General features: G+C 42.8%; 1 protein-coding gene across 5 annotated transcripts in view; it reads left to right on the top strand.

Moving 5' to 3' along the window:
* The window catches only part of setd5 (SET domain containing 5), a 30484-nt gene that overhangs the window by 3412 nt on the left and 2974 nt on the right, over positions 1 to 24098 (top strand). The window contains exons 2-25 of one of the 5 annotated variants that reach the window (XM_014338834.2): positions 9272 to 9535; positions 11020 to 11122; positions 11550 to 11776; positions 12007 to 12068; positions 12154 to 12341; positions 12979 to 13017; positions 13128 to 13418; positions 14749 to 14897; positions 15001 to 15118; positions 15234 to 15343; positions 15435 to 15687; positions 15927 to 16007; positions 16094 to 16255; positions 16340 to 16714; positions 17161 to 17421; positions 17569 to 17686; positions 17872 to 18101; positions 18464 to 18520; positions 18630 to 19109; positions 19485 to 19577; positions 21659 to 21945; positions 22081 to 22202; positions 22721 to 22809; positions 23495 to 24096. In XM_014338834.2, the coding sequence (XP_014194320.1) occupies positions 9465 to 9535; positions 11020 to 11122; positions 11550 to 11776; positions 12007 to 12068; positions 12154 to 12341; positions 12979 to 13017; positions 13128 to 13418; positions 14749 to 14897; positions 15001 to 15118; positions 15234 to 15343; positions 15435 to 15687; positions 15927 to 16007; positions 16094 to 16255; positions 16340 to 16714; positions 17161 to 17421; positions 17569 to 17686; positions 17872 to 18101; positions 18464 to 18520; positions 18630 to 19109; positions 19485 to 19577; positions 21659 to 21945; positions 22081 to 22202; positions 22721 to 22809; positions 23495 to 24061 (4533 nt within the window). In that variant the 5' untranslated portion in view covers positions 9272 to 9464 and the 3' untranslated portion in view covers positions 24062 to 24096. Of the gene's footprint in view, positions 1 to 9271; positions 9536 to 11019; positions 11123 to 11519; positions 11777 to 12006; positions 12069 to 12153; positions 12342 to 12978; positions 13018 to 13127; positions 13419 to 14748; positions 14898 to 15000; positions 15119 to 15233; positions 15344 to 15434; positions 15688 to 15926; positions 16008 to 16093; positions 16256 to 16339; positions 16715 to 17160; positions 17422 to 17568; positions 17687 to 17871; positions 18102 to 18463; positions 18521 to 18629; positions 19110 to 19484; positions 19578 to 21658; positions 21946 to 22080; positions 22203 to 22720; positions 22810 to 23494; positions 24097 to 24098 lie in introns of all 5 variants that reach the window. The other 4 variants (XM_014338832.2, XM_014338836.2, XM_042226623.1 and 1 more) reach the window with 4 other exon arrangements.

Genomic DNA, 24098 nt, shown 5'->3' with positions numbered 1-24098 from the left:
TTTATGTTTATGTACAGAGGAGAATAAAGCAGGATGTTGGCCTATTTCCAAATGAAGACAGGATTCTCTCTGCGTGCAGACAGTGGGAGAAGGGCGCAGGGTTTGTTGCTGTGAGGGAAAGGTGGGGGGGGGACCCTATCCTCTTAGCTTGCCATTTGCATGCTGATGACACTCTGTATCATTACATGGAGGGCAGGTGTAGCTATTGATATTGTAATAAGGTTTTGTGTGTGCTGTGCTCATGTGATCAAGTTAGCCAAGTTACCATTGTGGTTCCATGTAACCTGTATTCACTTCAGTGAATGTGTCATATGCATTTTAGTTGCGGTGCATTTTATTAACAATGTTTTATTCCTTAAATACAAATTAATCTTTTTAAAAATAAATTCTTAAAGTGTTATTTATCTTTTTAATATCTTCAGTACCCTTGAGCTACCCATCAAGCCTTTTCTTCTTAATTTTAGGTACATATTACTTTCTCCTCTGTAGCATTTCCTCTGCAGCCGCTGTGTGTTATGCGGCTTGCTGTCTTTCACAACAGGGTTAAAAACAAGTCCCTGTGACGCCTGCCTTAGTGGTGGCTTCCTATTGGTGCATGAGCTCTGAAGTTGCTCCAATGGGGCGCAGCTCTTCCTCAGTGCTGGGGGAGCAGTGTTGCAGAGGGCTGCACTGGTTAATTCTGTTTTGTGCCGAGAAGCAATGCTTCTTGGGAGAATAATGGAGGAGGAGGAGGCGGCTAGGGTTAAAAAAAAAAAAAAAAAAAGAAAAGGCTGAAGGGGGGTGAAGCAGGCAATCCATGTAATCGTCTCTTTTGCTTGCTTGCATGCTTGCTTGCTTGCTCTCTCTCTCTCTCTCTCTCTCTCTCTCTCTCTCTCTCTCTCTCTCTCTCTCCTTGTTTTAGTGCACTGTGATGTTGTGTCCTTCATTTCCTTTTCTTTGTCTTACCTCACATTGCTCATCTTGCTCTCTACTGGTATGTGGTTTTGCATACAGCTTAGAGTTTCTGTCTGTCCCGTCCACCTTTTGAACTGCAGGCAGCCATTTTAGACTTCGCCACATTAATCCTGTTTCTTTCTTTCCTCTCCAGTCTTACTGCCTCTTCCACTGCTCACCACAATAATAATTGTGATGATGATGAACTGCCCAGCTGTTTTTTTTAAAAAACATCAGATTGGAAAATCTAAAAGGACAAATCTGGATGTGAGTGCCCTGAGGGTGCTGTCAGTCTGGTAGAAAGCTTAAAAATAAAACGGAGCAGAAGGAAAAGCATTTTCTTTTTTTTTTCTTTTTCTTTTTTTTGGTATCAAAGTCAATCCAGACAAGAGTCTGCTGCAGATGCCCTTTTTTCTAATGCACAACACTGGGACTAAAAATGGGGTAAATGAGTGACCAGTGCAACTTGGGGGGGGAAGAGAGGGATATCTGACTTGGACTATGAAAGGCTTATATATAACAGCAGTTCAAAATGGCTGCCAAGGTCCACTCTTTTCTCCTTTGAGTGACACCTTCCAGTCTCACACCAGAAAGTACAGCATATGTATGCTGCAGCAACGTGGTGGCAGGGCAAGGCCTCATGCCACTCTAGATAGTACTGTCACCCAAAAGAGGAAATGGAAATGTCATGTAAATGTGTTTGTCATGCAGTGAGATCACGTGGTGTAGGACAGAGGGTTTATATTATGTCAGAGCATGAGCTTACCTAACAACAAGATTCCTCCTCCTTTTGTGTGTGTGGGGGGTGGGGGGTTCCTCTCATACCTTTGCTAGACTACTCCTTGGAAAACATCTCTTCCCACATTTAGTAGTATTTTAAAGGGAATTCTGCTATTCATGAAAACTCGAGTGTTCTCTGAAGCTTTTTAAAATGTTTAGCTTAGTTAGCTCCCCAACAGAGAAATTTTCAGTTTATCACTACAGTAACCCTGTTGGTTATTATCCTTTTAATGTTGCTGTTGTTTTGGTGCGCTGAGTCAGTCTTTAATAGCAGCCCATTTGACTTCGACTTCAGGGGAAGAATGACCATACAGGTGTGGCAGAAAGACACTGTCTGAATTTTGCTTAGTCCTTTGTTTTTTCCTCTTCAGGGTTACTGAGCCTGAAATGGACAGTAGCTGGCTTGTTTGGCTTGAAACAGATGATTGATTTTATGTCATGCTTAGCCCTGCTGTCGACTGCTCTCTCCCTCACCCTTCTTACAGCACCCACTTGGCCTTTGTTCTCTATTGTGTGTCTGGTCCTGGTCCATTCAGGCAGCTGGACATTGTTGTGTTAATGGAAGGCCACACTGCGCTCCCAGGAAGCTTGACCGCTCAGCATGACAACAGCCACATCATGGCTAAAGTTGAAGCATTATCTAGTGACAGATAAACTCAGCTGCAAGTCACTATAGCATATAATATTCTTAACTGTGTGTGGACCTGATGCTTGCATCACTTATTCATACTTCGTCCCTTTACCCACATGTTTTGAGGTTATGCAGAGTAGGCTTTGTTGTTTATATTTGTGTGCAGTTGCCTGAACAGTTGGCCGATGCCTCAGTCAGATCACAGCTTGTTGCAGGAGCATTCTCAGCTGGCTGGCTGTGTGGAAACCATATCTGTTTCAGGCAGCTCTTGCACCTTGTAATTGTGGTTGAAGCCCACGATTATGCTGCTGCAGTGCAGTGAGGGATAGTCTGTAGTCCCAAGTATCTGAATGTTTCATCTTGTTTATTCAAATGTTCTATTTTGCCTGGTTCAAAGATTTCAGGGAAGAGAATGACACAGTTTGGAATAAGCTACTGATTGAGCTGTGTGGGTAATTTTTGCCTTCTTTTTATGAGAATAATAATAGTAATATTTTGTTGCTTGAGAGAAACAAACTGTTATGTCACCATGGCAGTGGAAGCCATTGTTAGTCATATTAAAATGTACAAATGAACTACGTGGATAAAAATACCTACCATAAAGGCCATCTTTTCATATCCTCCCTTAAGAGGCTCATTATCCTGTAGATGTTCTGTGTTTAGAGAAATCTGCGAAGCAGCATTATAATGCATGTCAAAATGCTCGGTACAAATCTATGTTAAAGTCCCTCACATCCTGTTTAGTGTGTGTGTGTGTGTGTGTGTGTGTTTATCATTTTGTTTTATTGTGAATTTGTTTGGGTAAGTGTGAAATAAGATCTGGACTGAGCCATGCTCTCCCTGACCGCATATCCCGTTTGTCTTTAAGCCAGGCCCTATTGATTTGCCTGCTCTTCATCTTCTATTTCCTTTTGCTGTTGCTTAGAGTGCAGTTCAACCTGCACATTTCTGGGGAATGGCAGATATATTCATATCCTGCCTAGTACAGCCAGCATGTGTGCGGGGGCAGAGTGAGGGGGTTGGTGTAATCTCACTGGACTGTACGTGTTGTGGAGGCTTGGTCGGGCACAGGTGGACACTGTGCATGGACATGATGTTAAACTCCAGTTTTGTTTTTGGGGAATTTTTTGCTTTTGTTGTTGTTGTTTTTGTTTATGTTTGTGCCTGTGAAGACCACTTATTGGTTTCATCAAAGCTATAGGTGGCAAGACATGGTGTTTGGCCTGCTTCGCCAGTTAATTTAATGTCTTAGTCAAAATTGTAATGGCACATAAAATAGAAAAAAAATGCACGCACAGGTTAATCTTTGTGAAATTGAAATCTGAGAATAGCCACTGGCTTTGTATTTCTTTCATTTTCAGAAAGAAAAACAAAGCCAGTGGTTGTTTTTCAGTGTTCTACCTGTAGTGTAGTGTACCTGTAGTGCCATGTTCTTTGTCTCTTGGAGGTCATTTAGCTCTTAGTGTAGCTTCAAAAACAGTATTTTAAATTTGCAACACTGAAGTCAACATTTTACTGTAAACAAAATGGCCACAGTACATGCTCTAGATTTTGTTCAGTTGACTTAATTGCATTTATTCCAGTGCTGTGCCTTTCTCACATGGTAATATCAGCATTACCTTAATGCAGAAGTGATATTGCAGTCCTATTCTAAGGCTTGCAGGTGAAGGATTTTATAACTCGTTCTTAAATGCTACTCAAATGTTGTATAGTTCTAGTCAACCACATTACTGGATCATTTTTAGAAGGAAGGTTGGTACTCTAGCCTTCTCGAATGTTGTGGAGATGTACAGCTCATTGTCCTGGTTGGTGGTGTTGAACTGGTCACTGCCATTGTACATTGAAAAAACGAGAATAAAAATTTATCTGAGTAGCATTTCTGGCATAGATTACCAAGGGCAGTTTGTGAAGTTGGCTAGTTGCACCATCTAAAACAAAGCCGTATTCCTCAAGGACACATTATCTGTATTGGGATTGAAAATGTTGGTGTAATGCTTACCAGCAGCAGGTATGATGCTAAACTTTTGAACATTCACCATAGTTTTTTGTTACTCGTTCGATGTGGTAAACCAAATCTGGACTTCCTGTCGTTTTGTAGTTTTTATTGACTTAATCTGTACATTTCTTTAGAACAATGTTTTGTTTTTGTTTGTTTATTTGCCAAATTAATATGGTCCACCATGTAAGGTCGTTATAATTTGGTTACATAAAGACTTGGTTAATAGTGCTGCAGTAGAGGAAATGATCTGGACTAAGATTAAATTTGCCATTCTGTTGTTATTTGTGAAGCACCATGTTAGAGTGTGTGTGTGTGTGTGTGTGTGTGTGTGTATATATGGCCTAAATGTTATGCATCTATCTGCCACCAGATGGCGTCTTGTTGTTGAGAAATGCCAAACATCTGTTACTCTAGGCCTGATCTTATTATTAACACTATTACCGTAGCTTGCCTCCACCCGTGTGTGAATGTGAGAGTGAATGAATAGTGGCATTGTAAAGCGCTTTGGGTGCCTTGAAACTAGCCTTGAAAAGCGCTATATAAATCCAATTTATTATTATTATTATTTTTATTATTATTATTATTATTAGAATGAGATCACGGATACCGGTAGCATAAATGAGCTTTATCCGAAAGGTGGATGAGCTCTGGCCTGGCAATAGGATGACAAGTTTAGTCATTCTGGAGGGGTTCAGAGTAGAGCCGGTACTCCTCAACATCGAAAAGAAGATGGCTGTTGCCTCCAGGGTAAGCTGTTCCAGCCTGGCATGTCCTACCAGGTCGAGGCTCTGGCGTTGATCTGGGACGTGCTGGGAATATTACAGTATTTTAGGACCATAAGGCGCACCGGATTATAAGGCGCACCGTCGATGAGCGGGTCTGTTTTCATACATAAGGCGCACTGAATTATAAGGCGCATTAAGCGAAACAAAATCAGATCAAACTTTACTCAGCTTACTCTTTTTGCTTAACTTCCGTACCATTGATTCATTAATACTGAAATCTCTCGCAGCTGCTCCAATCCCTTGTTTTGTTGCAGTATATTAATGAATAACCTCGTATTGTGGATGGATTATCTCTGTTGTTCTCCTGAAGTTTGGTCCTTTTACAGCATCAGGAACCCTCACGTTAACTTTTATTAAGTGGAAAAAAAAGTCAGCGTTCATCCCTCCAGCTTCACTGTGTTTATGTTATGCTAACATAGCTGTGTCGCTACGTTCACGTAGCACAGCATTATATACCAGCTAGCCAATCTTCAGTAACCCTACAAACGTCACTGCTGTTTAGTTTTCTGTCTTCATTTATGTTGGAAGTGATAGCAGAGCTGTACGTTTAATTTTTTCAGAAATCTCTCAGTCAGAACATGCTATATCATGTTTTTAGGTGGAAACTAGCGAGCTAACTTCCTGCTGACTTCTGTTTTCATGGATGCCTGGATGTTAGACTTAATTGTTACACCTGGTAAAGCAGCAACACTGATAATTTTATTAAAGGTGAAAATTTTTAGTTTTTAACTCTCAGTGATGCCGCAGTGTTCATTTGACTTTGGGGCCTGAAGCGGACGGAGGACCTGGATTACTCCGCCAGGCGCCTGACTACGGTAGCCGTAATGCTCCGATAATCCATCAAGCGGTGCAGCTTCATAACTTACTAAAGTCACACTAAAACATTTTTGACAGATTTTTGAGCGCCGTGTACCTCATAAAATCGGTTCGGGGTCAGTAAGCACAACCAGAAATCATACGTAAGCTGCACTGGATTATAAGGTGCACTGTCAATTTTGGAGAAATTTAAAGTTAAGTGCGACTTACATTGTGGAAAATATGGTATGTCTATGAGCTGGCCTGGGAAAGGCTTGGCATTTCCCTGGTTAAGCTGGTGGAGGTAGCTGACGAGAGGGAGGTCTGGGATTCCTTGCTGGTGCTCCCGTGACCCACTTCAGATAAGAAAATAGCTGGATGATGTTGTTTTGTTATTTTAGAGTTTATCTTTTAGTGCAGTGCGTGAGCAGCGTACATCATTCATAGTGTGGCGAATTGTGTTATGCACTATTCAGACGCAGTTCATTCATTTTTCTGATGTTAATTTGTCATATTTTAATAATATATATGCATGCTCGTCACTATATGAAATGTGCTCACTATTTAAACCAGGTATTTGTACAATATACAAAGACTCGTCTGGCATTATGAGAGAGATTTAAGTGACATTTGTGTCTCCTTATGAGCTGTTCATTTTATGTGCATGTTCCTCCCCTTTGGACTTGTCTCCGAAATGGCCTCTGTTCTACTGAAGTGAAAAGACTTTGAGCCTTTTGGTAATTTGAGCCAGTATTCATGGCTGGAGGAATGAACAAGGGAGAGAGGGTGGTGTTAGGGAGGAGAAGCGAGGTAAAGAAAGGCTTTCCTTCTTCGTATGGAATTTACCTCCCTAGCACCCCGTCTGGTTCTTTTGGAAGGATCCCAAGTAGTGAGACTTTGAGTTGGGTAGGCCCAAGGTGTCTATTTCTGAGGCAGTGATCTTCCACAGGGATCGCCAGCAGCTTAAAGAGCCCCTGAATGAGGTGCTCTACTACATGCCATCTTCTAAATATCTAAATCTGAGGCAAACTTCAGTTAAGTCGTTGTCTGTCTGTGGTTGTTGTTTGTTTTCATGTATCCCGTAAGTCATGCTTAAAGAGCAGTTCCTGAAAGAGCGAAATATTTTTGTGTGTGTGTGTCTTGTGTCCTCATCTGATAGATGCATGGGAGCTGTTTTCTTCTTGTCACCTACCCATGTGCATAGGCACATGTGCATTTTCAGCTCTATGGTGCTGACATTCTTTTTGACAGTGAGCTGACCTTGACATTATTGGAAGCTCCCAATCTTTCTGTAGTTGCCTTGGGGCTGGGGCACAAGGGCAGCACTCGCTGTAGCCAAGGGACCACTCTAGAAATGTCATGCATCCTGTTGTTCTTAATTAACATGGATGCCTGCTATTAAAGCAGCCTGTTTGAGTGTCGGGCTTACTCTTGTTGCAATGGATCTCATCACTATGGGGTTTTATAAGCTAATGTATCTATGTGCTTGTTTGACCAGGGGATGACCTTGGTGAGAGCCAAATCCTCTCATTGTCGTGTGAACAGCGCACAGGAAGACGTGTTCCTCTTTCTGCAGATCTTGCCTTTAGCTCCGCTTCTGTCAGGGTCGTTGAGCGAGCGCAAGCAGGAGAACAAGATACAGTGTGGGTCAGTGTTTCAGCTAAGTGTGGTCACATGACAAGAGGGATGGGCCTCATCTTGAATGACTCACCTCTACAGCTGTCTGAGCAAAAAAGCGCCTCCTATTGGTTTCTCCATTACTGCATCCTGATGGGAGTGTAAGCAGAGCTGTAAATCCCCTGGTTGTTTTTTCTGCTCTTTGAATAGTCTCACCTCCCTCCTCCATGTTAAACACCTCCGTATGGATAAGAGATGGGCCCATCACACAATGTCCTTATCAAGTTATCATTGTAGACGCAGGCAGATAAATGCTCTCTTCGACTACATGAAGCCTTTATTGTCAAGATGACTCAGCAAATTTGGTTCGTTATTTGTGCAACAGTGGGTTTCCTGTTTAATGTTTAGGTTATGTGGTCGTGACAACCTGACAACACTGTCAGTTTTCAGTCAAGGCAGTAACCTGTTGTAAACTCTGGTAGTTGTTTATATATTAATGTTTATATATGGTAAAGTGCCCTTATAAACAAGCCCTGTCTTTTTCATTAGGGAATGTACATTCAGTTAGTGGTCATCTTTTTGTGTTTAATCAGAAATATGGACTTCACCATAAATGTTGAGCTTTGGAAAGCTGTTGGGAAAAAAAATGTTGGAGGCAACTCAGTAACTTATTCATTGTTTAATCAAACAGCTGTGACAAGGAAAGTTGTTTGAGTAGGTATAGAGTCAGCGTTTCACTAAACATAAGTCTGTAGCCTTTTTTCAATGCTGACACTCTGATTCCATAACAGGAAAACCACACTAAATATGAAAATGATTAACAGCTGCATTCAATTTAGCTGTGTGTCCAGGTTCCTGGCATTGCACACACTTTCCCTTTGGTTTACTGCAGTGATTTGCAACCAAGGGTACAACTACCTTCGTGGGTGGGAGTCAGGGTTGCTTTTGTGGGAAGTAACTGACGGTCCACTCCCCAATGAAACACTTAAATAAACAAAAGTAAGAACAGGAAGTATAAATTAACTGCTAGGTGTCATGAAAAACCTGTAGAAATACACAAACAAATACAAAAATACCTTACTTGGTACTGGTAACAAGTGAAACCTTTTTGTTAAAGGCCTACACGAGAAGTTGCAACTAGCTAACAATAAGGATAAAGGAGCAGAAATGTTAGCTAAACATAACAGAAAAAATACTATGTTTAGCAAACAGTTATGTTTTGTAAGACATTCGAAAATTATTAGCTGTAAATACAGTTAGCAGTTAATTATGATCTAAACATAAAGAGTAAACCATTTGACTTTTCATTTTTAAAGGATTTGACTAAATGTAAATGATAAATACTGCAGTTGAAATGTCAGGCAATAGGTATGGATGAATAGTTGTTGGATGACAGTTTGCAAAAAAGTGAAATGGATATCAAATGTGAGTAAATTGTTCTCGAGTCCAAGATTTTCAGGAAATGGGGCAAAAAGGTTGGCATTTGATGCCTTACTGGAACCGTTTTATATATGTGCCATTCCTGATATTACATTTAAATCACAATAATACTTCCTGTTTTATAATATTAGACACACAAAGCTGTCTATAGAAGATAACATGTCTATGATTGAATATGCAGTTCATTCCAAGATGCATTGCTTATTTTGAGCCATTCGTTGATTGTCTGTATTCAGGCAATGGATCTGTATGTAACTGATGGCATGTCTGTCTTGTACCCATTCTTCTCAGGTCCCCCATGACCGTGAGCCGTGGGCTACGGCTCGGCGGCACCCCACCTCTGGAGTGGTCTGTTGCTGTAATTGGGACCCTGTGATTCCTCGCTTCACCTCTCCTCCTTCCCCTATCCCATCCTGTCCCCCCCCTTCCCCTCCCCTTCCTCCCCCCTCTTCCCCCCCTCCCACGCGTCGCTGTGCTGGACGTCATGAGCATAGTAATCGCTCTGGGAGTCACCACACCTGAAACGTCTTATTCAGATATGGCTGCTGGATCAGAGTACGTAGTCAGTTTCAGCAAGGTGTGACTTGCAAGAAATGTTCTGTAAGAGCTGAGTTTTGTTGTTAAGATCATCAGCTCTACTGATTAAAATGTCTCCCAACCTCCTTATACTCATATGCGGATGTAACATGGCTTAAATAGAACAAGAGTGCCAGGAAAACAAACTTCCTGTTTAACCTGATTATCTACATGTATTGCTACTGTACTGCACAACAAGGAGTCAGATAAGTTTTCAACCATCCAGAGATGTCTGGAAAATGTGTGTTTATGTGGAACTATATAATGCTCTAGCTGCTCATTATTTGTTAAACATAAGCGTTAATGTGGTTGAACAGGGAATTTAAGATTGCAAAGATCTGACCAAGGGCAAAAGAGTAAAGTAGCTTGAGTGCTCAGGGCAAAAGAAATGCTGAAAGCAATGGCAGTAGTCATCATAAAGCAGAACATTTTCTTTCTGTTTGAACGGCATTTCCTGTGTTTGGAAAATGTGATTATTTGTTTCTAACAAAGTATGAATATGATGCTAACACTGCTGCACCCCCAGTGCCCTCTAAGATGAATTCAAGAAGCGCTTACACAATGCATAATCAAATGTGTTATTTTGAAATAATTTCTAAGGGGACTGCTTTGTACTTTGAACATAAAACTGTAACATGATGTTACATGAAGTCTGTATTTTGATAGACATTGAAAAAAATACCAGATGTGACATTTTGACACGACTGTAAAACTGACTTCTAAAATGAATTTTCAAGGTTGTTTTAAGTTGACTTGAGACAACCACTGTCTGTTACACAGACAAAAAGAACAGCCAATATCCAAGAGTTGAATTATTCTCCCTGTGTCACAGGTTCTTATCTTCCACCTCTTATTAAGCAGCTAGATGTATGTTGTTCTTCTCCATGCCCAAACTATTGAATAGCATCTGAAAAAATGTATACAGACAGATCAAGTGAGCACAGTTGCCACTTCTTTGAAGGTAAATCTGCCTACGTGACTGAGGTTATTTGGAATGCAGTTGGACCCTTTCCCATCCAACCCTGTTCATGGCCCCCTTCAGTTTCCTGCAAAGCTCAGGCAGGGGAGTTTAAAAAAAAAAAAAAAGACAGACAGACATACTACACACACAGTGGTTATTTATTATTATTATTTTTTTTAACCTTGATGTTAGCTTCAGTATTGGAATACGAGGCAAGAGTAGGAAAGGTTGTTCCCGGTCTGGTTTGGTTAGACCTTAACTAAAGGGCGAGGGAGTTGCATAACATAATGGCGGCCCACATTCCATTTCCTAAATTGCTGCTCTTCCAGGCAGGGCAGCGAGTGAAGGATCTTGGTGCCATCTAGTGACTGATCTTTATTAAAACAGATGCTTGTGTAACATTGGTAAAAAAGGCAAAGTGGGGAAATGTCTACAGCGTTATCTCTATGTCTCTCTTATAATGTTTTAAATATATATATATATATATTGTTATTTTTTCCAGCCCTGAGTCAGTTGAAGCAAGCCCTGCAGTGAATGAGAAAAACTACAACAACCACAGCTGTGGGAGCGCACAGAGTCATGGGTATCGGGGGCTACCATATGCTGTGAGTTCAAACGGCTCTTCCCTAATCATCAGCTCTAATCATAGCATGTCTTATTGAAGTATTACTTTTCATAATGGGAGTACTTGTGTACAATTGTGAATGTTTTAGTGGCTTAAAATGACCCAGTTTAATCTATCTGGTCTTTCCTTTTTCCTAATCTTTTCAAGTGTCTTCTGTTATGATTTCACAATAAGAGTAAAACTAAGAACTGGTGATGTTTCTAGTTTAGATGTATAAATATAAGTCCTGCTATTAGTCTTTGGTAACCACACACTACTTCTGGTATTAACAACTGAACTGTTTCACATACTTGGTTTTTTTTTTTTTTTTTTGCCCTCATTTTCATTCGTCTCCATTTTCCGTTTCCCTTTTTTGCCTGAACACCCGTTGTTTGAAGATGCAACAGTCTTCCGTTGTGTGTTGTCAGGATCACAACTATGGCGCGCCCCCTCCCCCAACCCCACCCGCCTCCCCGCTCTCTCAAACCATCATTCCCCGTATGGATCTCAACGGCGTGGTACGCAGCTCTCACTATCACGATACTGCTGAGGACAACTCGGCCGACAGCGACAGCTCCTCAGAGGAGGATGGGGCCTCCTGGTGTCACTGCAACCTGACGCCGGACGGCCTGCTCATCAAATGCGACAACTGCAGGTGAGACGTGTAAAAGCCCTTCTTGTCTGAATGCTGGAACATAGGTTCCAACTGCTGTAACTGGTACAAGTGTGTAGCACTTAACCTGTTTAATGGAAATAAGAGAAAATTATTTTTTATTAAAATTCAGGCTGTGACAATAATACAGCATCCGGTAAAAGCCTTTATGACATCACCCCCTTTAATTTTTTTTGTCTGATTTGATTTGTTTTGTTGCCTTTGTATCACAGGGGACTGGACCGAAGGAAAGGAGTAAAAGGCCAACACAGGAAAAAAACAGAAAATGTCTCAGGTATCACAGTTCACTTCATTAACTACAGTTTTCATCTCAGAGAAGGCGGTTTATCAACACCTGTTTATTTGCTCTTTTTTTGTAGCTGGAGAGAGTAGCGCAACCGAGAGTGGTGATGAAGAGGTGTCACCCTCCACCATCTCCTATACTGCCACCCAGCACACACCAACCAGCATCAAACTCACTGTCAACAGAGTCAAAAGGAGCAAATCCAAAAAGAGGAAGAAGAGCACAGAGAAGGCCCGTGGAACACAGAAGGCCAAGAAGATTAAAGTGAGTAAAGCAGAGTATGAGAAAATACAGTTTCCCACACACAGGTGCCTGTTATTATTTCTACATGGCTTCATCTTGTCATTGCACGCCCTGCATCTTACAATATTAAGTGCCTTGAGGTGACTGTGGTTTGGTGCTATATAAATAAGATTTAATTGAATCAGTTAAAGTATATTAAAATTTCTTCATTCTTCGTTTACAATTTTAGTTAATTTGATGCTAGCTAGCTAGCGCACAGCTCTTCCCACAGGCTCATTATATTACTTTTGTGGTTCCCGATGCCAGTCGACTGCTCTCCGGGAGAGCCTCCTGTCCTATAAACTTCAACTGATTGTTGGTTGTTCTTGAAATTGGGAGTATATTAACTGAATGCAATGCTAGCAGGTGGGGCAGATTCAGCTATTCTTAATGTATTTTAATGTTTCATCTAAGAAAATCATCTTTTATGCACACAATACATGCATGGACACACAAACCCTCTCTGCCTCATAAGATTACATTGTGTAAGATCCACAATGGAGTTTGTTTTGTTTTTTTTCTCTTGTGCTGCTTTTCTTGTACTGATATATTGACCCCAGCTCAGTTTTTATGATAAAATCTCCATTTCTTTAAATTGGTTTATTTTTCTTTCTTTTAGGCTTTCAGAGAGGGTTCTAGGAAGTCTATGAGGATGAAGGTAACATTAGACAGTTCTAGACAACAGAGCCCATTAAGAAAAAAAAAATTCCTCTCTGTGCATCTCACATAGACTCTTAGACAGTTCTCTTGATCATGACTTTTGTACAGAACTCTACCACAGAGGCTAGTGTGTTGGATGAGAACACAGAAGAGGGATGGGAGAGCAGGATCCGCCAGTGGACAGACCAGTATGAGGAGGCTCTTGCCAACCAGTACAGCGCAGATGTGCAGACACTGCTCCAGCTTCACCGATCAGCCAGTACCACCATCTCAAAGAGCGAAAGTGGGGCCACGACACCTGCTTCAACCACACAGATACATGCCTCAATGGATTCTATGGACACCATCAACCGCACTGAGCTGACCTGTAACAATACGGTTTTGGGCTCACAGATGCAGGTCAGTCCTACAAATAAAACTTTGTATGGATAGATTTTAAAAAAATGTTGAAGAACATCCCAGTCGGTATGATAAGTGACTTAGTTGTGCCATTATGTCTCCATTACTGGTTTTAATGGAATCTGCTGGCTAGGGATGAGAATTAATAAGAATTGAGCGATTCTGATTCCATTATCGATATCACTTATGGATTCGATTCCTTGCTCCAATTTGAGAATCATCATCTCTGAGCAGCATTCATGCAAATTAATTACATGCTGTGTGGTCAAATGTTTGTGCATGTTGGATGTTTTTCCCATCTTTGTTGTGATCAGTGTTGGGGCTGTTACTCAAAAAGTAAAGTTAAAAAGTTATTTCACAGAATACTTTCTTAAAAGTAATGCAGTACGTTTCTTAATTACACGCAGGAGAAAGACATTCGATATACTACTCACGTTAGTTTCATCTTACTCTGTAAAATGACCTCAAAGACACTGTCTCATAATTACAATTAACAATATAAACCTGAGGCTACAGCCCCACACACCAACACAAATCCCTATCCTAATGAGGACACAGGATCTTTCTCTTAGTAGTTAGGTATGGACACAAAGCAAAGATGAAAACCACAACAAAGAGACTTTAAAGCATTTGCCACGGTCATTCTAGTGTAGCAGTCTCCACTTAACCAATGTGCTCTCATCCTTTTTATGTCATGAAAGTAATATCCACATCCACGCTGTAGACTGCACCACTATTTTCCTCCTGTGACACACAAACTGAAAACAGCTGATCGTAGCAAGAGTGCAAGAACCCGTAACCAAACTAACGATTCCAAGGAATTGGACGACTGGGAACTGGTTCTCTACAAAAACCAGTTCTCGATTCCCGTCCCTACTGCTGGCTGCTTGCTAAGATCCAATCGCAATTCTGTTTTCAAAGAACCCTGTGATATTAATTTTATCCTCTGTTATCTTTTCTGATTGACAGTTAAAAATGATCCTTTGTTATACTGACCCTCTGTGCAGTCTTTCACTTCATCCGCTATCTAATAGCCCATTTTAGTTCCTCCCCCCTTCCAGGAAACTTTTTTCTGATTGGCTGTTTCTTGCAAGGAAAAGGATTGAACAGGAGCCACTCTCTGAGATTAAGGCCGACCCCTCTCTGTTTCAGGCAATTTTTCTGCTCCTTCGCTCTTCAGGACTTCAGACACTGAGTGCAGTCTGTGTCCAAGAGTCCAAGATTTTGGTTTATAGTTTTTACTTTATACCCTATTTACTTATGAAAGAAGATAAGGAAAAAGTATAATGTTTTTAATGTTTGCCTGTCTCTTTAAAAAATAACTTTATAGCTCCAGCTTGGCCGAGTAACACGGGTGCAGAAACACAGGAAGATACTCCGAGCAGCAAAGAACCTGGAGCCGGACACACTCATTATTGAATACCGGGGAAAGGTCATGCTCAAACAACAATTTGAAGTCAATGGGCACTTCTTCAAAAAGTAATTGTTAATGAGCTACTAAACTACAAAATATGTAATCGGAATTTTGTCTAAATACATTGTTTCACCTGTGAACAGCTTTTCACTCTATTTTTCTTTCTAGACCATACCCGTTCGTGCTGTTCTACTCAAAATTTAATGATGTAGAGATGTGCGTTGATGCCAGGACTTTCGGAAATGACGCCCGCTTCATCAGGAGGTCTTGTACACCCAATGCCGAGGTCAGCTGTTAAGCATTTTGAAAAATAAATCTAAATGCTTGCTAGTTAGCAATGTTTGACGTTTTCAGTCAATTCTTGCAGCTAAAACAACCCATAAGCTTGCTTTCTACCACAGGTCCGGCATATGATCGCTGAGGGCATGATCCATCTGTGCATCTATGCTGTCAGGCAAATCACAAAAGATTCTGAGGTCACCATTGGATTTGACTACGAGTTCAATAGCTGGTCAGTTGCTGTCCTCTCTGACGTTCTCCTTTCTTTTAATCAGTTTCTGTTTTCTTATTGGGTTTTTTTTTTTTTTTTAACAAAATAACAGTAATTACAAAGTGGACTGTGCCTGCCATAAAAGCAACCAAAACTGCCCAGTGCAGAAGCACAACCTGAGCCCTAGGGATAACTTGGTGAGTCCCCCTTCCCTGCCGCCTCCTTCCCCTTTGATTGGTGCCGAGACACGAAGGAGAAAAGCACGAAGGAAAGAGCTGGAGGGCAGTCTAGCTGCTGATGGAAACCAGATGCTGGAGCAGCAGCAACAGGACACCAGCGATCTACAGGGGACCAGTGACACAGAGGTGTGTGTGTGTGCGCGTGGTTAGATTTGATTTTCCAAATAATTGTGTTCAGCGTTGAGGTTAGGCAGCAATAAGAGTTCTACATTAGCTTTAGATTAAAAATCGCCACATCTATAAACACTGCTTTAATACATTTTTGTAAAGTGCAGGCTTGCGGTTTTTTAGAAGTGTTACATGATTCAATTTGTTGCTTGTCAGGTAAGGTCATTACCTCATGTGATGCTTGTCTGTGCAATTAGGAGAGACTGACAGATGAAGTTAAGGTGGAAGAGGGGGACGAAGGAGAAGTTGATGAAAATGGGGTCATCTCCAATAAAAAAGTAAGTCACATTGCATTTCATGATTTAAGTTGTCCACTCTCGGTAATTCACATAACACTGACTTACATGTCTGCCTGTCCACATAGTCTCTTAACATCCTCGAAAGGAGGAGGAGAAGAATAGGAGGAGCTGAAGTCAAGGAGGAGGGTTTAGAAACTGAGGATGGGGCAGGAAACCCCACAGGGAACTCCTCCATCCCCCAGCACACTGGAGTTGGGATCAGCACGCGACGCACCACCTATGTTGTGGTCAGTCACAAAGAAAAATTTTAGATTTCTAATTTCTTTTGTGTTCTATATTGAACCAGTTTAATCATTGCATTTATGTTGCAGGAAGCACCATCTATTGAAGAAAAACCCTCCCTCCCCATCCTGCCTGCCCCTGTTGCTCCCCCTAAACCCATAAAACCCACCAAGCCTCGTCCTAAGAGTCGAATATCTCGCTACCGGTCAAGCTCATCCCAGCGTGCCCGACGGCAACGCCAAGCCCTCGCCCAACAAGCTGCAGCAGCTGCAGCAGCAGCAAGGGCAACAACACCAACATCAGCAGATCAGGGTGCTGCTGTGGACGAGGAGGGAAGTCAGGGTGCATACGGTGCTGAACACAGCCACGGGGAGAACAGCCTGGGTGGTCCTCTTGTAGATGGAGATGGCCAAGGCCTTAACTGCATGAACAGAGGCAATCTGCGGTACCCCAAGACCAAGAAGGTCAGACTTTCTACATATACTAAAAGTAATACAGCGGAACCCCGACATACGAAATTAATTCGTTCCCGAGGGTCTTTCGTAAGTGGAAAATTTTCACAAGTCGAAGCACCCATCGCGCCTTTTGAGTAAACGATAGGCTAATTGCTAACTGCAACAACAATACGTCGTTCAAGTGGAACAGCGAAGCGCAAGTACGAAAGCCAAGGGGGTTGTCATGTGATTCGGAAGGCTTGTGGGCATTGTAGGCATTCTGGGCTCAGCCAATCAGAGCCAGCGGATTTCGTTACGCGGGCATTTTGCTGTAACACGGGCAGAAATGTTGCTGTTAAGTGACTTCGTAACTTGAATTTTTCGTTAAATGGGGTATTCGTACGTCAGGGTTCCACTGTACAAAGTCCTTTACCTTCTATGAACTATGCAAATGTAACTTTCCATTTTCTTCTCAGTACCTGGTGACAGAATGGCTAAATGACAAAATTCCTGGAGGAGAGAGAATCCACCAGGAGGTGCCTGTTGAGCGCCCACTGCGGATAACCACTGACCCCACAGTTCTAGCCACCACGCTGAACATGCTTCCAGGTCTCTCTCAGTCATCACTCATCTGCACCACACCCAGACACTACATCCGCTTCGGTTCCCCGTTCAACCCTGAGAGACGCCGGCCTCGTCCGCTCCAAATGGATGGCACTTACGGCTGCTACAAAAAGGTAAACTTGGAAAAAGGTGTTTTTGGGATGGATGGGTGTGTATCCCACACACAAATTGGATGTTTCACATTTGGTGGCAAAACAAGTGTGTGTTCTTGTCTGTTTTCTCTTTTTTCTCATAAACCCTTTGTGGTCGTCTTTATGCAGAGATGGATCAAACAGGTGGAGGATGAGAGCTGCTCGGCCAGTGTGGAGGATGGCACAGAGTCCACCTCCTCCCAGCAAAGTACCAGTAGCAGATCCACACCGAACCCCCTATCCAGTGGTAATTGCTTCCACACCTCCATCTGGCTAAGAAAGCACCAAAGCTAGCAGATCAGTGAAGCATGATTCAGAACTCGGCACTAAATGAAAAGTTTGTTTGTAACTGCAAATATGTTTGACTGTTGTAACTGTGGTCCTAGGCTACTTAACGTTCTTGTTGTTTTTGTCATGTTTTTTAAATCACAGAACTCACTGCACCTTTTAAAAAGCGTCGCTCCAAGTATATTACAGAAATAACACCAGCACCCTCGGACCACCTGCTTCGCCCGCTATCACCCATCACCCCTCCATTTCCAGAGGACTCCCTCCACCCACTGCTCCAGACTCCCTGTGGCTCCCTGCTGCCCAACGGTCTGGCCTATTCACCTATGCCCTCACTGCCTGCCAGCCGCTGCAACACACCGTTGCAGTTTGAAGTAAGGGCATAAATATCCACACAGTTTTCTGATGCCTGAGCTTATTTACTATCAAAGTCCAGTGAAATCCAACAGGCCACAAAGGAGAGTTTAGTGATGTACAAATTTCCTTTTCTGTCACTCCGAGGGAGCTGCACTCTGCTCAGCTGACTCATCTGTGTCAGGACCTGTTGCAACAACCTCACATTACCTCACTTAGTTGTTCAATCTTGTTGCACAGCAGCAAACTCTAGAAGGGCTGTGTGTAAGAGTTTGATGGCCACCACCCCTAAACATCTCAATCTCTTGGTTTTGAACAGATTGCAAGACTTCAGAAAAAGACACGCTTCGTTTGACACTAATAGACTTTGTTTTGTCTCTAGAACATATCATCCCCTGAGGCGTCTCCTGTCCATCGTCCCGAGTCCATATCCCCTGAGGTACATTTCTTCTCACATATCATGGCACTGATAAAGAAAATGACTTTACTGTTGACATAACGATGAAGTTTATTTATTTGTTCTTCCCGTTTCCTGTCCTGTCCTTCAGCCATGTCTTCAGACAGACTTTGATGCCTCTCGGCCGCAGTTCCCAGACCTGTCACTCCCCTCCAACATGGAGAGCCCTGTTGCCATGACCTCGGATGATTTTTCCCAATCTGGAGCAGGCCAAGATTCGCAGGGCCCATCTTCTGTAGGGACCAGTTCCCTAAACCCACTGTCATGCCCTTCTTCAGACATAAACCCCCAAAACAGGGAGCAGGCCTTCAGGACAGAGTTCAACCTCATATATACCTGCTCTCCCCTCAACGCAAACCTGGGCAACCCGACAGCCACCGACCGACGCCTCTCCCAGTCAGAAGGGGGATTCTCACCTGCAGATTCCTTCCACGGTTCGATAAGCGGCCAGGGCCTGTTTGGAGAAGTGGGCCCCGGGTCCATGTCACCGTTTGGAGAGCCCCATTTTGGAGGAGGCTACCCTGACAATGGCACACCGCCTCACACCAGCAATCCACCACAAAAAAAGAAGGCAAGTTCCCCATATCTTAATGATACACGGAAAAGATGTTTGAGGTAACTTTGCAGGTAAATCTTAGGGGTTTCTTCTCAGACACAAATAACTTGTGTGAAACACAAACTGAAAAGCCAGAACTCATGATGTGCTTTTCCCCGTGCTCTGTTTGCCCATTAACTTTGTCTTAAATCTGTTTGGTCCCCTGTGTCCGGTATTCAAAACCAAACATCACAGGGATTTAGAAGCTGACCTCTTATGTGTATCTGAAATGATTTCCAGTCTGTAGATTTTACCCTTCCTCCTTTTTCCTTTACTTTCCTCCTCTTGCTCCTCCTCGTTGCTCCTTGACACTCTTTGCCAAGTCTCTCTTCCACTTTTCTTCCAAGGCAGAGGGCCAACCAGCATACCATTAGTCTGCTGACAGGGAAGCCAGATTACCAGGCAATAGCTGTAAGAAGTGAATACAAGCCAGTACAAAATATGGTGAATATTCTCCCTACAACTACATCTTTAGAAGTGTGCATGTAAATATTGTTTCTTTGCATCTGCATACAACACCCACGCCATGCTCCAGCAGCTCTGCCCTCTCCCCTTCTCCAAAACCTACATTGAATTATGATTCTGTAGTTTCCAGAAAGAGTTATTTTGCCATTTCAGTCAAGCTCATTGAAGTGTGTAAGGTTCATCCATTGCCTTCAACACAAGAGACAAATTCCACAAATTGTTATGATGGTGTCGGGTGTGCTCATGCTCCATCTCATCTATGGCTCTTTCCAAACTGGGACTTGTGGTTTATCCACATCCACTGTAAGAGGGGCTAAATTTGTCAAAGTGGTTCACAGCAACCCTCCCCCCCAAAAATGAAAACGGACAGTATCATGTGGCACCAGAAGAGGGGCGTAGCATGGATCAAGGGTCTGACATGCATAGATTAACATTCATTAATCTGATTGATAATTGTTCTGAAGCTGCTTGGAAAAACTTAGTTCAGTAAAGCAGCAATTGCTCCTCAGACTGCCAGTAACATGTACTTCCTTACTGCCTTAACGAAAAATCTGTGCCTTAGTTGTGTTGTAATCTCAAACCCCTCTGAAATCCTACGCTGTAATTTGATGTGCACCTCCCTGGATATATAACTGTTGTGGTGACACAACCCTCAGCTATTGTGATCGGCCTGTTTAATACCATCAATTCCTCCTGTGCATTTCAGAGTACTTTTCAGCTGCAGTGTTTGAATTCATCTGTTAGAAAATAACAATCACGACCAGAGAGAAAGTCCCAGCATTTTATTGGTTTCTACCAGCTGGCACTGCAGCAAAACAAAACACTAGAAAACGAGCACAAGGTAATTAATCCATATGGTTAAAGGGTGTTAGCCACTTATGTAGGTTAAGTCATATGCTATAGAACAGGAGTAGGCAACTCCAGGCCTCGCGTGCCGGTGTCCTGCAGGTTTTAGATATCACCCTGGGTCAACACACCTGAATCGAATGATTATGTCAATACCAGGCCTCTGGAAAACTCCCAGACATGTTAAGGTCATTTAGCCATTTAAATCAGCTGTAGACACAGCAGCAAGGACAAATCTAAAACCTGCTCTAGAAAGACTGACCACAGTCTAAATCTGGCTGCAGTCAGTCACATTGACTTTACTCTTCAACCTAAGTTTCGTTTAAGGTTGTTATATCTCTGCGTTGTTGTCAAAATCAACAGAAGCATAAAAAAAAAATCTTATAATTAACTGCGCTTGGCATTTAAACATATTTCATGCTCTTTTAATAGGTGACCATTTGTAGACCTTATTGTGGTGGGGGGGTAAACTGATAGCTTTTGGTGCTCTGTGGTAACTTCATCCTGACATCTGGTCGCTCTGACAGTACAGCCTTGTAGCTTACCTCACATGTGATGTTAAACTGGTTGAAAGATTCAGGCAAGAGCCATCCATGTCACTTATATATCTATATATACTATGTGTGTGTATATATAAATATATATATATATAATATATAGATGTGTGCGTGTGTGGTCATGCCACTCCCCTGCCTCTTTCATAACCCTCTGTTCTTTTGTGTCATGATGACATTAAGCCGGGATGAGCACTCTCATTCTCATTGTAAACGGTGCAGGTGTGTGTATGTGTCGTGTGTGTGTGTGTGTGTGCTCGAACCTTCTGTGGATATGTTTTCGTAGTTATTGTTTCAGCGTGATTGCATCATGGTGTGGTGCATTTAAAGTTGCTTGCTCCTCTGTCAAAGCTTACGTACTAACACTGCATTGACAACGCAACAGTATGTTGTGTTTGAGTCTCTCGTGACTACAAGTCTGTTCATGGAAGAACAACAGATGTCGTTGCTCCCTGCTGGTGAAGGTGTTTCTCTAAAAATTCTTTAATAGTAATTACAGTTTTCAGGTGAGTCCTCTCTAGTGTGGTGCATGCGGTCTGCCTGTCACTCAGTGCAGTTTTGGTGAATGGTGTGATTGAGCGAGCAGCCTGGCATAAGTGAGTCCATCAGTTCCTCAGCAGCAGGGTTTGAACAGACTCCCTCTTCCCTCTGCTGCTATAGGTGTCTTTGCTGGAATACCGCAAGAGGAAGCAGGGCAGTGGTCGTGACTCGGAGCCAGCCAGCAGCAGCTCCTCTCTGGGTGGCACTTCCACACAGCCTGGCTCCCACTACAACAAGGAGTCCCATCATCCTCATAACCATCAGCAGATGCCACTTCCAGCATCTCCACAAAGCACCTTCTCATCCTCAGCGCACTCCACCTCAGTCCCACACGTAGAGGAAGTCAGTCCTCCGGAGCACCCGGGCTTGTCAGTGCAGTCCAGACGCCAGGACAGCAACAACCAGTGGTGAGAAGTCCTTTTAAAGATGACTCACTAAATTGGCCTTTCAGTACATGTTCGGCTATGTTAATTGCAATAATTCAGAGCCTAGCAGATAAATAAATAAATGAATGCAGATCTCACAGTTGTCTGTTTTCCAAGGATGGTCCCCACTACTGTTGAGCGTCTGAGGGAAGGCCAGGGGGTTCTAGAGCGAGTGCTGAGAAGCTTCAAGGTGGACCGGAGTTACAAGAGGAGTGAAGGCTCCATAGAGAAGGAATCTGGTATGAATGCATTCGACACGTCACAACAACAAGAATATATTGTTAGACTTTATAGACAGCCTAGTATAAAGCAGTATGTTAGGGATGGCTATTTTAAGGAAAATTAGTATTCGCTGTTCGCTGGGTACCATTTGACTGTTTTCTTTTTTCTTTTCTTTTTTTTTAAAGGACACCCAAAGAATATAGTAATCGTCATCTTTGGCGTCTTTATTTCTTTGTACAGTAGGAGATGATCCCATAGCACCTCTAACAGCTAAAACCTGGTGCTAGCATGTTCTTTTATTTTTTTATTTTATAGTACTTGGTAAATGACTTTTGGCTTTGGCAGTCCCTTACATCCTGCTGTGTGCCATTCTAAAGCAAAGACAAATCTATAGTTTAATACAACAAATGGTCACAAGCAATTTGATTCATTTATATTTTGATAACTGTTGAAATATCTGTGTATGCTCTTTAATTTTCCTTAAAACGTTGCTCTTTTCTTAGTGGTGAAATTGGTTGTCCTGTTTTGTTTTCAGATGTAGATCGATATGAGATGCAGGCAGTGTCCATGGCTTCTTCCACGAAGAGTCCACACAGATACAGCCCCTCTGTTTACTCTCACCAGGTAGCTGGTCCACATCACTTTGAACTTGCTGTCCCTGTTTTGCGTTAGTTGCTTGTAAATTAAGTTCAGTATTCAACAATGACTTCTTGGGTGATTGGCAGAATTTTTTCAAATTCTGTTCTCCAACCGTTATGAAGGAGATGATCAAAAGCAATTAGTCTGCTGAATTCATTTGTCCTATTAAATTCAGCGCTTCCATTTTCTTTAGAGGTGCAGTCATCCCTCTATAGAAGTATGTTTTTCAACAAGATACGATAATAGAGATAAGATGGCCTTTATTAGTCCCACACGTAGGGAATTTGTTGTGTCACTGCAGAAAGTGGGCAGTGTGAAGTTACAGCAGCAAAGTTTAAGAAAAACAGTGGAACAGGATAAGAGATCGTTGTAGAAGTAATAGTCAGCAAGGTTTCGATATTTGACCCTGTGTAGCGTCATTTCAGGCGTGTCGGCCTTGAAAGATGAATATGGTACCTGAGACGAGACATACTTGAGGAAAAAAATTGCTCAAACTTACTTGCTTCATTTTAAGAGTGGCTCCCCTCTTAAAATAAAAAGGGGAGTTGTGTTTTTGTTTTTCCCTCCCCCCTCTTCTCTGAAAAACAAATTAAACATCTAGAGCTGGAAATGAGCTGAACAGAAATGTATCAGTGTCACACAGTGTGCCTATGTATGTATTTGTGTGCAGGCCACAGAAAGCCACAGACAGACTGACAGCCCGATGTTCCTCCAGCAGACCTCCAGCTCTCCATTCCGGTGTTCCTACAGCCCGTCATCAGGCCAGAACGTCTACCAGCGCCTCTCCTCTTCCCACCAAGGACACGCCCAGGACCACCCCCCAGCCTCATACTCAAGTCCCACCCCCACTTCCTCAACAGACTCCAGGCCAGCGACAGGCTCGCTTCACCAGCAGAGTGGTAGCAGTAGCGCGGACGGAGGCCACAGCTACAGCAGCAGCCACTTAAAAGCCAGCCTTTTGAACAGCAGCGGCCTGGTGGGGGCTCCTACCCCAGGATCCCGGGTCCATGGGCAGACTAAAACAGACTCTGGTGCGCAGGCCTCCAAAGGGAGTCAGCATCAGGCACCTCGCAGCCTGAAGTCAGGCAGCCCAGGTCAGGCAGTGCTGCAGGCTAGCCCCAGACTGCTGTCGGCCCCTGGACCGACACACTACCCCCAGCGAGGGACGAACCTCAGTCAGTTCCAGCACTCTTCCCTGCAGGGATCCGGAGTAAGGACACAGTCAGGAAGCTTTTAGGACCGTGTGTGTGTGTGTGTGTGTGTGTGTGTGTGTG

The sequence above is a fragment of the Haplochromis burtoni genome, unplaced genomic scaffold (assembly GCF_018398535.1).
Source record: "Haplochromis burtoni strain Fernald_Lab_line unplaced genomic scaffold, NCSU_Asbu1 Contig_221, whole genome shotgun sequence".
Taxonomy (NCBI): Eukaryota; Metazoa; Chordata; class Actinopteri; order Cichliformes; family Cichlidae; genus Haplochromis; species Haplochromis burtoni.
Note: the sequence above shows the minus strand (reverse complement) of the source record. Positions and strands in the feature narration are given on the sequence as shown.